At 46.9% G+C, this 16,655-nt stretch overlaps 3 protein-coding genes across 3 annotated transcripts; 1 reads left to right on the top strand and 2 right to left on the bottom strand.

Annotated features, from left to right (window-relative positions):
* Positions 1 to 1,476: 1,476 nt before the first annotated feature.
* F4817DRAFT_330119 (uncharacterized protein) lies at positions 1,477 to 2,820 on the bottom strand. The gene is made up of 2 exons (XM_049302350.1): positions 2,628 to 2,820; positions 1,477 to 2,556 (listed from the first exon to the last, which is right to left on the bottom strand). Exon 2 carries the CDS (start codon positions 2,531 to 2,533, stop codon positions 1,940 to 1,942), a length of 594 nt encoding a protein of 197 aa, XP_049161522.1. The 5' UTR covers positions 2,534 to 2,556; positions 2,628 to 2,820; the 3' UTR covers positions 1,477 to 1,939.
* A 125-nt stretch (positions 2,821 to 2,945) lies between these two features.
* Positions 2,946 to 6,352, top strand: F4817DRAFT_330115 (RNB-domain-containing protein). The gene is made up of 3 exons (XM_049302349.1): positions 2,946 to 3,158; positions 3,220 to 3,542; positions 3,596 to 6,352. The coding sequence occupies exons 1-3, from the start codon at positions 3,033 to 3,035 to the stop codon at positions 6,228 to 6,230; spliced, it is 3,084 nt and encodes a 1,027-aa protein (XP_049161521.1). The 5' UTR covers positions 2,946 to 3,032; the 3' UTR covers positions 6,231 to 6,352.
* A 1,276-nt stretch (positions 6,353 to 7,628) lies between these two features.
* F4817DRAFT_357197 (uncharacterized protein) lies at positions 7,629 to 9,438 on the bottom strand (the record flags this gene model as incomplete). The annotated part of the gene is made up of 2 exons (XM_049305886.1): positions 7,629 to 8,676; positions 8,726 to 9,438. The coding sequence occupies 2 exons, from the start codon at positions 9,436 to 9,438 to the stop codon at positions 7,629 to 7,631; spliced, it is 1,761 nt and encodes a 586-aa protein (XP_049161520.1).
* Between the last annotated feature and the right edge of the window lie 7,217 nt (positions 9,439 to 16,655).

Below are 16,655 nucleotides of genomic sequence, written 5' to 3'. Positions count from 1 at the left end.
CTCGGAAATTCTGGACAAAAAAGTAACATCCATCTTGGGTCCAAGATGAGCTGTACAAAACTGACCATTGGACTGGGTTTCGAGGAAGATTCGTCGAAAGAAAGGTGAAGAAAGGGGGTTAGAATGGGGGTTGTAAGCTTATCCCAATTAGGAGAATATCCATAGAGGTTTTTGCTTGCGGCCAATCAAATATGGCCTTGGCCTGTAAAATCGACTCTTCTTGGAAGGCAACCCTTTCTTTCCAGTGGGGACTTGCGGTCTTTCCTTTGTCGCCTTGGGAAATTACCCGACCATCAAGCGAAATTACGCATCGGCCCTGACTAAACCTATTCTGTCCTAGAGCTGGTCTAGAGCTGCAGCGTACCTGCAGGACTAGGCTTATCTCGGCTTACATACTATGTACATCGGAAAAGTACCCTCGTATGCATTTATTATTAGGGCTCATTGGAGCTTCAAGCGCATCACCAACTAAGACAGACATGGAGAATTGGCAAATATGAAATGGCACTCCTTTTTTTCCCTTCTCTTTCGTTCGGGAGTTCATCACCGCTTGATTGGCTCGTATTCTCCCCTGCTTTAGCTAGGTACTTTCAATTCCATTTCGATAACCCACGTCATTACGATGCGAAGGATTATTAAGAGTTGGTACCGGTTTATCCTCCTTCCTGCTGCGTAGTAGAGAGCTAGGTTAAGCTGAGTAGCGGATGGCTTGCATATTAACAGCCGTGTGATCTTAGATGCCTAGCAAGTTTACTCTTGTTGATCGTTGATCAGATCGTCCTTCCTGTTCGGCACCCACCCTTCCCCTACGCCGAACGGCCAGACCTCTAGATACTAAAAAACGAGCTAGCTTCCCCAGGATTCTGACCGACAGCACATCTACATATGTGACCAATGTACCTAGGATGACATGGACGTGGTAATTATCCACAGGCTAACATAAGCTTCCTAGGCACTTAAAGACTCTAGCTCCCTTCTCCTATTCTACACAGCCAAACAGCGGCCATTGATTCTACACAAGGCTTTACCAAATCTTTCGTGACGCTTGAGCCTAAAGCCTTGAATAACCCCTTAATAGAGCGAATGTTGGCTGGACTGTGGACCCGAACAAGATTAATGCCAGATTAACAGGTTCTTGTAGCCTGAAACCTAGAGTCTAGACAGCCTATTGTCAGGGTCGACGTCAAAATTGGGCCCTGGGCGCATACTAGGTAGTACTGTACGCGCTAGGGACTTTACTATGTACATAGTAATCATGGAAAAAGGGATTGACCGCTGGCGCTGTACACGTGGTTGGGTGCCGTTGTTGGTTATTCGACCTCATAAATGATAAGACAGGCATTGGGTCGTTGGCTGTGTTGTCAGTGTCAGCTTCAGCTATCCAAGCAGCCAAGTCTTATTTTCCCGATTTGGAACTTACCTAGAATGGGTAATAATCTTTGCCGACTTTCCATCGAAGGTTGGGATCAGGTTAGTCCTCCACATCCCCATTATTCAAGCTTTTAAATAACACGTTATTTCAGGCATATCAAATGTCAATCCTAATATTTCTATTTAGAGCCTCACCACGTTATGTTTAGTACACTGTCTTGAGAAGATTGGCATATATGTTGCCTTTTTCTATTAACAGACTAATACTACAGATCTACGACTCAACCCCGAACCCATATCCACACCAAGGAAATATCGTAACGATTTTCTCCGGATCAGGAATGTTGTCGAGCGTTGATGGATCTTATGGCCGATTCCAAGAGTTGATCCAAGTGGTTTTACAGAACGTGTTCTAGATTATGTCTGAAACTCTCCCCGTTTATAATCGAACTTCATCGCGATATGTGAGAGTCCGGCAACTGGCAGTCGGCGTAGAATGCTTTACAGCAGCACCGAGGCGGCAAACGCTATGGAGACGGCGAACAGACCAACCTGTATCAAATGTCAACTACAAGCCAAGAACATAAGAAGACGGACTTACCGAAATGCTGTTCACAGCTCCGGCGCCTGACACAGGGATTTGCCCACCGCCAGTAGCGTTTGGCGTCACCCCGCCGGTACCCATCGGCATCCCAGCTGTCGTCCGTGTCTCATTGGCCGTGACAGGACTAAACGTGGATGGTTCCGCTGGCGTAGAAGTTGCCCAACTGCTAACCGCAGCCGTCGTATTTGAGCCGGGTATGCCGGTGGAGGAACCAACCGACTGTGAGATCGAAGTCATCTCACTCATGGGAGAAGCAGTGCTCGACATGCTCGTCGCATGCGGCATGTTTTCCATGTCGGACGTCTGTGCTAAGGCACTGCTAGCTAACATCAAAATTGCAAAGCGTTTGGCAGCCATGTTTCTAGATTTGGTAGAACGTATTCCAAGGGGGAAAAGGGTGTAATGGAATAAGTCACGAGTTAGGAGGAGATAATAGGTGGGAAGACGAGAGGTCAAATAGAAAAACCTACTTACGGTACACAAAGGCTTATGATTGCCTTTGAGAAGATGACATAGTTTACACTTGGCGAACAGGCGGGCTCGAAAGACTCCTTTCATATATTATTTGCCGCGGAGATGCACTTGATATATTTGAAAGACATGAGATAATATCCTGTCAGGTTCTTACAACATATTCGAAAACAGGACTGACATGGTTCAAGTCATGAGCATTACCCATGAGAGTCATGAGAGTCATGAGAGAGTGAGTGTTGTAACTAATCCTCGGTTTATTGGCTATATGACTATACAAAGAAGGGAATCGCTTCTAATTGGAAGTGAAGACTTGCGTATAGAAGGTATTTACTAGTTAAGGTTTATGATTTAAACTCTTTAAATTTTGATAATTTTGATAACGAGTCTCGGAGTAGTGACGGACCGTTGCCACCTGCTCTTAATGTAAGTACAGCTGATACCTAAGCCTAAGGACGTATGATGCGACCCACTCATTCACTATTAAAACTTTCAACAACAAATTTTTGCCACGATGAGAACAAACAGAACAACGAGAAATTATCTTTAACAAAAATCTTTCTTTCATTTACGGCACGTAGATACAATGCTACGGACGTCGAGTAAATCTTATGTATGCTGGAGATGTGCTTTTCAAAGGGTCACATCACCTGTAGCTTCAAAGTCAGATGCGACGTTTCTGCCAAGAATTAACCAACCTCTATGGAAAAGAGTATGTGATAGCAGACTTTCATGTCCCTCTTAACCGTCCTAATCCTAAAACATTTCTGTAGACTCTAGCTACCGCGCAACATTATAATCTAAGTGGTAATGATCCACTTGCGCAGTTGCGCGCCTTAGAAGAACAAGACGGAAAGGGGAACAAAATACCCATCCGAGAACGCTTAAGGAAATGGGAGGAAGAAAACCAAGATGAAGTAAAAACCATCTTGTCTGATTATGCAGATACAGGCGAGCTATCCAACAGCTTCACTCGCCCGCAGAATGTGTCCATGGGTACCTTTGATGTGGCCGCGCCGCTATTCGATGGAGATGAACTTGGCGACCTGCGCTCCGACGATGCCATTCTAAGACCCGGAGACATGGTTGAGTTAAGGTATGATACCCTTTTTCTTCTTCTTCATATCGAGACTAACTGGGCTTCTATAGCTCCGAAGGGTCGAGGCGACCTATGTTGGCAATTTGCTTGGGTCGTTACCACGGCTATGATCACTATTACACAAGCAGCGGTAAATGGTTCGTCGGCCTAGGCGTCAAGTCGCTTTTCGTTGTTCAAAAATTCGTCTCTCCGGCTGAGCTCGAACCTGTCCTCAAGGAACTACCGACTGGCGCCGTACCGTTAGAAGCCCTGAATGCTCTTCAGGATCTTGGCCATGGTCCTTCTAGAACCGCAGGAGCTAAGCTGCTGCGTAAGATGTTAAATTTTGCCCATGATGCAGAAGCCGTGTATCAAGGAAATGCCGGTACACTCGACGCGTCTAGCGCTTTCATCGGCGATCCATTGAAACATCGATATCTGACCCTGCACGAAATCACCGAGCTACTGCTTCCTGAATCTTATCAAAAGGACGGAAAGTTTGAGCCGGTAGCCCTGTACGCTGTTCACAGATCTCTCCTGCAAGATGAAGTTTTCTTCAGACCCCTCAGGCAGACCGGCCACAGAAGATCGTATCTTTTCGAAATCAGTCCGCTGTCCGAGGTACAAATCATCCAGAAAGTAGAGAGCCTAGTCCGAGATTACTTAGAAATAGACGTGGGTTTACGAGAAGGTAAAAAGGACGGTCCATCTCCGGTGCACAGTTTCATCAAAAACGCTCGCAAACTGATCGACCAGAGCCGAGAAACTCGACTATGGACAGAAAGCGGTATCATTGGACCGTCAAAGGTAAAAGCAACTTCGGCAAAAGCGTCGGCACCAGCTACCCATCAGTGGTCCCCGACCGATTTAGAGATATTGCAATTTATGGAGCTATGGTCTAGCTACCAGAAATTTCCAAGTTACTCACGACTTCAATGCTTTGGATCTACTATCTTACGAGCCCTCGACAGGTATCAAGACGCCGGAGGCTATTCAGTATCAACAGGCTGGACTTTCCTACAAGAAGTTGGCTGGATACCATCCTGGGAAATTCCTGCTCGATATAACATACGTTTCCCAGGTGTTGAGATTAAACGGGGAGGAGGCTACGTTCGACCCTACTACGGCAATCTTGATCGCCACATAAAAGGAGACATCTTAGCTCCCATGAGGAAACCCTGGAAACTCACTGCTTATTGCATCGACTCTGAGACTACCATGGATATCGACGATGCCGTCTCAATCGAGAAGAGTTCCAATCCTAACCAATTTTGGATTCATATCCATGTTGCAGATCCGGCTTCTTCAATCCAGGCCGAAACGCCTGTTGCTAAGTATGCCGAGCTGATTCCAGAAACGATATACTTGCCTGGTCACTTCGAGCGTATGCTACCCCAAAATATTGGCCCAGACAGATTTTCTTTAGCCCCAGGCAGACCTTGCTTGACGTTTAGTGCGTTGGTAGACAAGGACGGGCACGTTTTGGATCGCAAGATTACACCCGGAATTCTAGAGGATGTCGTGTACATGACCGATGGGGATGTTGCTTCAGTAATTGAAGACCACCGGGAGCATCCCGCTACCGGACAAGAAGACGAGGTAATTATTGGTCCTATTCCGAAGGCCAAGACGCCTCCAAGACAGATGACTCGGCCCCAACACTTAAGTGAGGACCAAAAGAGTGACTTGGCGCTCCTTTCGGAATTGGGCAAGGCTATCCATGGTCACAGACTTAAGAAAGGGGCCACTCCTTTCTTTCACCCTCGCCCCGAAGCAATGGCCTACTTTGACCACCTTCCACAGCATGAGATCGACAACTTCACGGCTTTGACAGGGGACCCTTCAATCCGTATTGGATACTCTAAACGCTCCGCGACTGACCTGGTCGAAAATGCCATGCGACTGGCTGGTGAGATCGCCGCTAAATGGTGCCACGAGCGTGGCATTCCAATCCCGTTCCGCACGCAGCCCCACGCCACGCAGAACATCGACAAAGTCCAGCAGTACACCCGCGACGTCTTCTACCCTCTGCTCAGAGCAGGTATCCGGCCCGACGATAACCAGTGGCGCTACCTCTGGACTCTCACCGGAAACGACGAGCTTACTACGACCGCCGGCCCGTACTTCACGCTCGGCGTCGATATGTACACCAAGGCGACATCCCCGCTCCGTCGGTTCTCGGACTTGATCGTTCACTGGCAGATCGAAGCCGCCCTTTTGAAGGAGCACACCTCCGGCACTTCGCTAAGCGGCAACAAGAGCGACGACTCATTCCTGCCCTTCAGCCGCAAGCAGCTAGACCGCATGCTCCCTATGATCCGGGTGCGCGAAAAGCAAGCGCGCGCCCTGATCCGCGGCGAGGGCGGCGATCAGTGGATCCTGCAGGCCTTGGTGCGCGCGTGGCGCTTCGGCGAGGCCAAGATCCCCGAGACATTCCAGTTCACGGTCTTGCACGTGAACGGCCGCCGGTCAGCCCAAGGACGTCTGGATTGGTTCGAGCGGACTGCTCTCTTGCGCACCGAGACTCTGAACGACGTCATCCGGATGGCCGAGGTGCGCGTCGGAGACGTCTACGAAGTTAAGCTGCATAATGTCAACGTGCATACGAATAAGGTCTACGTCGAGGCGGTTAAGGTCCTGAAGAAGGTGGGTGAGGAGGAGATTATTGTGCCGGAGGGGAATAAGGCTGAGGTCGTCGAGGCTTAGGGGCCTGGCTTGGAGAGAAGGGAGAGGAAGGGGAAAGGGATACATCTTGCTATAGATATTGCTACGCGTGTTATGTAAAATACGATGTATACGTATATAAAAAACGACTCCATTACTTCGAATACCATCTGCTTCTTCTACTGTGATAACTTTGCTAATACTACTAGGTACTCTGATCATATAGACCATTCGTAACTAGGTATGTGTTTATATCTAATATTAGAGTAGTAGAGCCTCCCAGGAAAATATCGTGCAATAGAGCTATTTAGAGACAATGATATACACTTCTAAGATTTATTATATCTTTTTGGACTTTGTGGAAACGATACTATACGCAAACCCCTTTAAATTATCAAGACCCTATAAAATACCATCTCGACAGGACGGACGAGAGAACCTCGAGGTCACGAGCTCGGACTGGACCTAGGACAAAGGTATCTAATATATGCTTACTATAGGCCTACTATGCATAGACTTTGGCTTCATCATAAAAACCGTTATGCGAGCAGGAAGGAATTATCAATCAACACATCACTCAAAGCAGAAAAAAAAAAAGAATTATGACCAAATCCCTAGGGACTTCTGTATTTTATCGTGATCATAAAACCCTGCAGGCTTGCCTATTGCCCAACTACCTCTTATTGCTCTGGGCGAATCTATCTGTAAGCCGCCCTACCGGCTCTGTAACAACCAAAAGTACATTCCCAAGGCCAAATCCACGAGACGCCGATTAATTCACCCATTATGTGTCCTTGCTGAGAGAAGCAGCCGAGAAAATCGACAAAGCCGCCCCATAGGCATTTTACAGCAGTGTGTGGTAAGACAAATTAGCTCTCTGCTCTCCCAGCATTACGACAACCAGGGGTCAATAAACGATCCTCGTAGCTGTCCGTTCTTCAAAGGGGTGCCCCCGAAACGCACTTCGATAATATTGCTTTTTTTCCTTCTATAGTTTGACCCTTCCACCTCAATCCGCCGATGATATAATTCCGATGGTAAATCAATACATAGAACGCCTCATTAAATCGCCGGTGGAGGAAAACCCTCCCGTGGTATTTCCGTGATTCCGCTCCGTGTAATTGTCTTCCCCACTCCAGTTCCAAAGACCCGAGTTCTCTGATTGATATGAAAGTGATTTTGCTTTTGAAAAATATTAGCGCATTAGTCAATCTGCCAGATGCCAGATACTATGCAGTTATAGGTGGTAAACCCCCGACGGTGCGTTGGCAAGCCGATGTCCTATCGAACCAACCACGAAATGCGGTTCTAGGACATACTGGAACAAGAACCACACCAAGTAGCGTCCTTATCTGTCGATGATAAGGGTATTCCCATCGATCCATGGCTACTCCCCGTCTATTAGATCCTGTGCTTCGACGATGAAACGATGTGACCCTATCACCTCCTCCAACCGACATTCCAGATGACATGTGCGATATCCCGAGCGGTGTTGACCGTATCTATTACCCGACCAATTATTCCATCGTTAGGCTGGACATCGCCCTCCTCAAACGGCATGAACATGCCACTCTCTGTCCGACGCATGCCTGTTGGTTCATTGAGGTGATTATTCGTGGAGGAGGAACGTAGGGGACTTTGTTTAAAGGGTGACGTTGCGTCCACTGGGCTAGATACTGGGGTTGAGCTGGTCTCCTCGTTTAATTCTTCGCCATCGTCACCTACAAGAAATGGGCCTGATGCCTTGGAAGGTCTTAACGTCTCTTGGGAGGGAGACGGTGATATGATTGGACTCCTCAAATTGCCTGTACTGTGCTTCATTGCAGTTTCAGGGTTGGGGGAATCTTCTCTATACTTCAAAGTCGTCGAAGGTAGCATCGCGATGGTCTTACTCTCGGCAGGTGTATTCACCGGAGACCTCTTTCGTGGAAGGATGGGTTTCTTGGACGTCTTGGTTCTCTTCATCATGATTGCGCCATCATCGGAATCGCTGTCGTCGTCATATGCCCAACGGCGGTGATTCACTTCATCCTCATCCTCGTCCTCTCCCTTTACATCAACTGCGATGCACTGCTGGACCTGCTCGTCAAAGTGAATATGCTTCCGTTCCGAGGAAGGTGAAACAATACCAGACGAAGCTGTGGATGGTAGCATACTCGTATTCTCGCCGCTCCTCCTTCTGGACGAGAAGGGGAAGGTAACATAATCTGTGGTGGCGCGGAGTAGTATGGGTCGGCCAACACGGACGGCACTATCTTTTTGTTGAGCCTGAACTGCAGCCGTAGCTTGTTTTAAGAGCGACGAGGAAGAGAGCGACCTTTGGAGCATAACCTCCGACATACTCCTCTTCTTAAGGATAGGTTTTTTGTTAACAAACGAGTCACATCTCGACAGTCTAGAGCTCTCTTGTTCTGCATCGCTGGGAAATAATTCCCCACGGCGAGTTTGCAGAGGCCCGTAGAGCCAAGTCACGTCACAGTCTTTGAGCCTAGAAAATGGGTCAGATATTTGAACGGAGTGTATAACGAGAGACGTACCAATTTAGAGTCTCCGGCGTTACTGTTTTTAAATTATACTTAGCTTTCATCCAAGTCCTCCAGGACGCGTTCTCGAGTCGTGGCCCATTGCTGTACTCGGACTTCTTGGCGACAATATACCTCCAGGACGACCAGATATCTTCTTCCCTCCAGTCGTGCGATAGATAATCGACATGCTGAGTAGGGTGATGCTCAACGGCTGTATCATCTTCAGCACGCTCTAAGGCATCCGGCGATTCTGGGCGTGAGGTAGCCGCTGACGTATCAGGGTCAGTTGGAGATACGGTATATGAATCGCCCGTTCGAGGACTCGGAGGCGGTTCCAAGTCCTCAAGCGGATCAAAATACGGATTGTGGCCAAGCCCGGACACAAAGAGGTGGTCATCGGGTTGGATGCGAATATCTTCTTCGCATTGTCCGTCGAGAGATAGGTTAGTGGCTGGCGTAGAAGAATACGATGGTTCGGAAGATTCGGGTTGGAGAGTACGAGGAGAAGATGGAGCAGAAGACGGGCTAGAATTGGGTACTATTTGAGGATGGTGGTGGTAGACCTCGTGGTAGGATTCGTGAAACGCGTCGCTTATTTTTGACGCAGAAGCCGAGGTATGAAAGCTCTGCGACGGGTTCGACATGAATCTAGATTGAGAATGAGATCTCCTCAAGGAGGACGAGGAAAAGAGGTCGTTATCCTCTGAAGGAAGAACCACGGCCATGTCGAAATAATGTTCGTCCCCTTCCACGAAGAAAAAGAAACCCAAATCCTCCCGACGTTTATAACTCTAATGCGGATTCGGTGGCTGCCTTCATGAGAACAAGATTATCGTCTACGATAGGACGACTGGAAACCCTTCACGACAGTATTCGCTCACAAGACGAAAAGTCCTGAATCGCCCCCAATCGTTCTCGTCTGGCTGGGGTATTTCCGGATGACGTGACAAATCTGGAGTGGGTGGTGCGCAGCCGGAGTGAAGCCGATATTTGAATTCAATTTCTGCATGAGATAATTCGAAAGTAATCGGCTAAAGGTGAAGGCGGATGTAATCGGCGACGTCGAGAAACAAAACACACTCGCACAAAGAGGATCGGAATCGTAAATTCGAATGTGGTGTGCGTAGAGGGAGGGATGATTTTGCATAGATAAGAGGCTTAAGAGGCTTAAGAGGCTTAGAGGCTTGCCTTGGCCCACGGTTTAGAGTGTATTGGATCGAAAACAATCCGCGGCAAAATGTTTGGTACAGTAAGTTGCCCTAGGCTAGTACAAAGTACAAGAAGGGTGGAAATTCCGGGAGATCGGAAGCTTGCAAGGATGTGAAGGAGGATTGAGGGGTTGATACTTGACAGGGCCAGCCAGTCACGGAGCGAGGCTGATGGCGAGTAGCATGGATGACTCGACGTGGGTGGACGGAGGCATTAAGAAGAGAACTACATAGTTAGTATGGGACGGTATGGAGTGTATGGAGGGGGAGAAGGAGAGGGAGAGGGAAAGGAAAAGTCTTTCTATCAAGGTAGGTTTCTATGTTGTAGATATGGCGAAATATGTACCTAGGTAATAATGAGATAAGATTGGTGGAGAGAGTCGGAATGGATTGTTTTACTGTAAAATAATAAGTAATAAGACACCTGCTGCTACCGGTACTTCCTGCTGTAGGTACGCCGCAACGTAATAGTGTAAGGTGCGATGTCGAAGCTACATACCTACCTACCTACTTACTATAGGTTAGTCCCGTGGTTAGTGCCTCTTATTTGCATCTACATAGTTGCACGCCTACTTTCCATAATAAGGACATGAGCATTGCATTATGCACCTAATGTATTATACTTTCAAGCAGCTTACATACAAGCACCTACAAGCATATGTACATATCTTTAAGCGACCTTCAAGGTGCTCAAGGTACCGTCTTACATATACGTGAGCAGATAATTTGTCACTATTTTGCGAAATTGGAACTCTCTATTGCGTCTAGCCCTGCCAAGTGCGTTTGAGCTTTGCCGGAACGTACATACCTAGCACGTAAAACCTGGGTTGCGAGGGCATGGCGTAGATGCAGGGCGAGCCGGGGGGGTTTTCCCTGGAGCGGTTTGGCGCGCAGCACACATGCGTACGAACTACGAGAGCTTATAATAATATCGACTTTCAGGTCCACTACCTAATGCCCACTAATGCCTAAGTACCTACATGCTGATAGACAGGTACCTGTATTCTATGCGCCGGAACTAGAATAGAAGAAGTGGAGATGCTAGGAATGCGAACAAGATAACTTTCTACGGACGCAACCTTAGAAAGCGCTGCATTAACGGCCGTGACTAACGGAAGTACCCCAGAGCAGCCGAGAACTGGACCGGGTAACATATGTTCGAGTTAGCGGATGGAGTATACTAGATAGCGCGGCTGCTCGCCTGCACGTACATACACTACCTACACCTAGACCTTGGGTAGGTACATCGAAAGGTAGTAGTTTAGGTACACATATGCTACATATTTGCCCCATTTGCCCACATATTAGCTGCATACATACAGTACCACTGGACGCATGCAACTCTACTACCTACATACCTAGTATATGTTACCTTAAGGATGTTATGTATGTACGAGCGGCGCCGCGAGTTGATACCTCTTTTGCGTTGCAGTGCGACATGTAAGGAAGTGGATTTTTACATACCTAGTTCCAGGACTCTTTTTGCCTCCTCCCATGAGCGGTCAGACTCCTCCGCCTGTCCTGGTTTCATAAAAGCGCATCGTTAGGCTCATCGAAGAACAGCCGCGGCGCCGTAGAATGGAGAAAAAAAAAAGAAATACGGTCCGAAGTTCGAAAAATAAATACCAAATCAAAACCGGCAAAAGTGTGGGTTTTGGAACTTGCATGGGGGTCGAGAAAGGAAAAAAAAAATTATAGTGTCTCACTTTATACTTTGCTAGGAAGGAAGAAAAAAAAAAGTGGAACACAGGCTAGACCAGAAACCGTGTAAATTAATTCGTTTTTAACTTTTACGAAGTAACGCCGACTTCTTTTTTTTTTTAGCTTCTTTCCCTCTTTTCGGGTGATTAAGGAGCTAATGATGAAGAGAAAAGAAGTTTCTTTCGGAAATTCGTGACTCGCTTAACCAGCCCGACGCGAACGGACGCATACGCAAGATCCATTGCCGCCAAGTATTCCATATTTTATCACATACCTAGGTAATTATCTACGACATTTACGATTATCTACAAACCTACAAAGTATAGTACAACTTTACGTAGTTAGGTACCTAGCTTATCGAAGCATCTTGTTTTACATTTTACAGCTTACATTAGTAGACAAAGACTGTCCAGAGGCTAGATTTCCAAGCTGCATGGGTTAGAGAAGATCGACAACTTTTTTAGTTTCTTTGATAGGTGTGTAAGGTTTCTCTTCCCCGGACGGGCAGACGGGCTAGAAAAACCTATTTCTTCTACGTTGCAGGGATTAATTCGAGAGGCGACCGCAAAAAAAAAAAAAAAAAAAAAAGATAAATGGGGGGGTTGGCGTAAACACCAAAGTATCATGATAACCGTCTCATGTGTAAGTGTCTGTTCTATCGAGATTTTGACTTTCTTTGTAAGATAAGAAATATTATATCACAATGAGGTTCGTACATAAGCGTTAAAGGTTATGGCTTTTTCTTGGAAAGCTAATACGTCTTGATATATGAGAATGCGTAATGCTGCATTCGTAATTCCGGTTTAGTTCCTTGATAGGCGAGTATAATATTTAGTAATCTTCTGTTCATCGCATGCGTCATGCTACCTGGCTGTTATACATACATGATAATCAAGCCTCATGAAGTAGAAGGCTTTTTTTTTTTAATACGGCATGAGTTCTTCGTAGATTGTGGCTTTCGGCGCCATCTCTTGGCTAAAATATGCCCGCACGACTACAGATTAGGTATTACCTCACGCAAGCAATTGGTCGCTTAGACTACCTCTAGTATGTATTAGCCTTGGAGGCGATCACCGACCGCTCGTCACGCTATCTACATAAGAGGAGTAATCTAGATTTCCCCTTTCCCCGTCCAAGGTTCCATTCCAATGTCTTGCCTATTTCGTGGGGTGGTTCAGGTTCCTTTTGTTTTTCCTCATAGTAGTAGTAGTAGTAGTAGTAGTAGTTAAATGAATAGAAACCCAATACAATTGACCATCAACACCACCCTTCATACCTTCATACATTCATACATTTATACCTCTATGCAACATACATTCGTGTGTTTCCCTACCTTTCATCTTTCATGTAGCACTTGGTACCATCACATCACGACATAGCCGTTCTTGTACTACCAGTACGTACCTAATATAGAATACTCCATGTCTGTATTACGATGGCCAATCTCCACCCCCGCCGCGCTCCGTGTGACGTACCTACCTCTTCCACGTTCGAGCGAACATCCGTGGCTTCGAACGGGCTGAGGAGGCTGCTGCTAAGTATTTACATACTGAGCCCCTGTTTTTCCATCATCATCATCATCTTCTTAACGACGGGGAACTGGCCCTTTTTACGTTATAGCATTGAGCCTCGACGTCACTCGCCAACGATCTAGGGGATATTCGGAATATATTTAATAATGAATGCCCGTCGCATATGTAATACACAGAATACCTAGCGTCAAAATAACTGGCGCAGTCTAGGTAGGTATTAACAATTATGCTAGTAGGTGCGCCACCTTTTTTGACGTTATTCTGATACAGTACATACATACATACATACATACATACATACATACATACATACATAGAGTCAACAACGTCTTTACTTGCCTTCTCCACGTTTTACGTTTTCCAACTAACTACCTACCTATGTAACTAGGTTAACTAGTTAATGCTGGCCTCGGAACTCTGCAATCAGCCGGATTAGGTCATAGATTGGCGATCTCTCGATGATAGATGATATTGATGATAACCGCACGACTTCACTACCTACACCACAGTGTCGTGCCGTGCCGCGCCCAGCTGTGCAGCAGCAATTTCCCTGAGTTGGCTTCTGTGCGAGATATGTCAAGTTCCACGATCTGCAGTGCCCAGATGTCGTCCCCGACGCCATGGGGTCTTCGATACGCTATGGTTTGTCCAAGCTTCCCCCCCCGCAGATGACTCCGAAGCCGAAGTCGAGAGGGGGAGGGGGGAGGAGGGAGGAGAGAAGCTGACTAAAAAGCGATAGCGACATCTTTCATTTGCAAAAAGCATCCAAAGGTAATAAAAGTGCCAGCCAATCCATTCCCGCGGGTTTCTTGGCGCTGTTGCCAGACTCGAGATACGGAACCCCCATGGCCCGTGGCCCATGATCATGTAGGTAGTGCAACTGGAAATACAAGACCGATTCTATCATTCCTTGCACACCGAGTCCGCGCCGATGACGTCGACCTCACGCCGCCATATCGCAATAATATAACAAACATACACAAAACAAAGCGCCAAATTACAACCTACGCGTAATTCCTTTCCTACACGCATAAGCATAAGCCCGAACCAGCAGCTTACTCAATGACCAATGACCAGATGAAGCAGATACGGGTAAAAGTAGAAAGAAAAAAAAGAAAAACAATGGCCTGTCTTTGCGGACGATCAATGACGATCTCGAGAATTAGTGACCTGACACATACATTTTATTATTCGAAACTTCTTATCTGCAACGCGCACAACAGCTGTCCTATATTATTGTGTCTCCGTATGGTAAAACTGAATCAGTCAGTCAGCAGCTAACAACTTACTTTGCCAGCCGCAGCTAGCCTCGCTTTTTTTATACTCTTTTTATATACGAATCTCACTTCTTCTTGCAGGGTCAAGCTAGTAAAGAACTATGTCTTAGACTTACTAGCTCTATCTTCGCATATACTTCTATGTAGATGCTATGTATAGCTCTACACATAGAATAACGTCAAAAAAGGTGGCGCACCTACCAGCATAATTGTTAATACCTAGACTGCGCCAGTTATTTTGACGCTATTCTGACACATAGCTATATCGTTACCCGCGATTGAGTTTGCTACTAGGTATGCAAGAAGCTCTAGCTATTTTATGGCGTCCATGCTAGTAAGATGTTTGGATGTCTGCAAGAGGTAGCTAGGTAGGGAACGCTGCCACAATACCTAGCTATAATCCCGGACGCGTTGGCTAGTTGTTGGTAACACAGGGGCTCCGAGATCTCCATCAAGAACACAATCCTGGGCCCTGTGGGCACACGAATTCGAGCCGTTCCGAGCTTACGACGGTCGCCGTCATGATAAATAAAAATCATATAATTAGTCATCGAAGTCAGATATACGGATCCCCTGCCATGACATTTGTTTGGACCATAGCCTTGTAGCCCAATTGTTTGCCAATGGCACCGACCGGTGTGGATGAAGGAGTGTGTTGTCACGCCTCCTCCCTGCTGTCTGTTGAGACAGTAGGAGTGTTTTCGGCTAGGACGGATTCTGAGCTCACTGGAGAAGAGTCTTCGCCAGACCTTCTGGTGTTCCGAAAAACGAGCCGAACAGACTACCGGCTTTTTCGCAATGTCCAGATACCGTCACTGTATCATCACTAGCATCTGGAGTCCCGCACCTATTAAATGACATATGAGCCGTTCCCGAGGCTCAGAGATATTCGGAAACTTATCCGCGCGCTCCCTATGGCGGTGCTTTATCTTATATATGAAGACGGCAGCAAGAATCTGATGATAAAAATCGCGTCCGCACAACCATGTCGCCTTAGGCTCTCCGTGTCGAATAAAATGCGACACAAGGCTAGGTGCACAGAGTTGCAGTCCGATCTCGTATGTCTTCTCCACTTCCTGCGTGCATATTCGAGCAATAAGTAAGTTGTTGTCTTCCGCTTTCGTCTAGAGCAACATCTCCTTGAATGGACTAGCGTCTTCTGTGGGTGGTGTCTATATTTCGCGATAGACGGCTTTTCACCGGTGAAACGGAAAATTGAGAATGGAGTCATCGGATACCTAGGTTATGTTTGGGCTTACATGAGTATCAAACTTAGCTTAGGCACAGAAGAGGCTATTCATACGGCCGAGCAGCTGTGGGTTTCATCGAAGGCCGTACATAACTAGCCCTGCTCGTTAGAATCCATCACGTAAAATCTTATATGCATCAGGGTGTGGCTATTAGGGTTGATATTTGTGCTGAGACGGTAGGAAGCTAAGTGTAATAGGTGTAATAGGTAACTGGTGCTGCAAGTCGCGTTAATTCCCTTGCCAGTAACAAACTGGTATTAAGCATGAGGATGAGTTAGCGCTGCGCAGCTTCGAGAAAGATGCTGAACTATTATCCAATAGACCTCTTCAATCCGTCCACAAAGCCAAACTCGGAGTTGCAATCATGCATGCTTATCTGCATGAACGATGTTCGGCTATCGCACCGGGGTCCGTCTTCCCCTTCAATTTACTATGGTATACCAACCTCTAGACAGAAAGTGATGCATCATGCCACCTCCTCTTCGACATGGGCAGTATGATTTAGATAGGCTTAATTCTTGACGCCTCCGCTGGTTGGTGCGGTTCCCGAAGCAATGCGTGCCGTAACACATCAATTGAGTTAGGTATTTCGCACGAGGTGTGCGAGGTGTGGATAATAGTATCCCACACGGCGGACCTGGTGATCCGCGCTTTGAGAAACGTTCCACGGCACCGTGATCTTCCTTACCAGGCGCCAACAAGGAACATAATTATATTAGCATAGCATCCTTGTACTGCGCCCTATGTATGCTGTGATCCACCTGTGGCGGCCAGTCCCGCCGTAAAATAATCACAGACCTAGAAGCTCCCTGGACTGCGACGCTAAAGTTGATATCTTCACATGTGTCTCGCTGCAATGGCCCGCTTGGCTTGCATATATATTGCTCAACAGCCTCCTAGCGCTTAACATGGTAAGCCGATGATACGGGGGTCTATTTACTGTGTACTGCGTTGAGGGTCTTGTCTGATCTTGA

This window comes from Daldinia loculata (assembly GCF_022478755.1).
Source record: "Daldinia loculata strain CBS 113971 unplaced genomic scaffold F4817scaffold_10, whole genome shotgun sequence".
Taxonomy (NCBI): domain Eukaryota; kingdom Fungi; phylum Ascomycota; class Sordariomycetes; order Xylariales; family Hypoxylaceae; genus Daldinia; species Daldinia loculata.
This window is presented reverse-complemented; position numbering and strand designations above follow the sequence as displayed.

What these genes read in the sequence shown, in the direction of transcription:
- F4817DRAFT_330119 (XM_049302350.1), bottom strand. Translation starts at nt 2,533, where the DNA reads ATGAAAGGAGTCTTTCGAGCCCGCCTGTTCGCCAAGTGTAAACTATGT.
- F4817DRAFT_330115 (XM_049302349.1), top strand. Translation starts at nt 3,033, where the DNA reads ATGCTACGGACGTCGAGTAAATCTTATGTATGCTGGAGATGTGCTTTT. An exon ending in ACCAACCTCTATGGAAAAGA is followed by an intron (nt 3,159 to 3,219) that starts GTATGTGATAGC and finishes ACATTTCTGTAG; the next exon opens with ACTCTAGCTACCGCGCAACA. An exon ending in GGAGACATGGTTGAGTTAAG is followed by an intron (nt 3,543 to 3,595) that starts GTATGATACCCT and finishes GGGCTTCTATAG; the next exon opens with CTCCGAAGGGTCGAGGCGAC.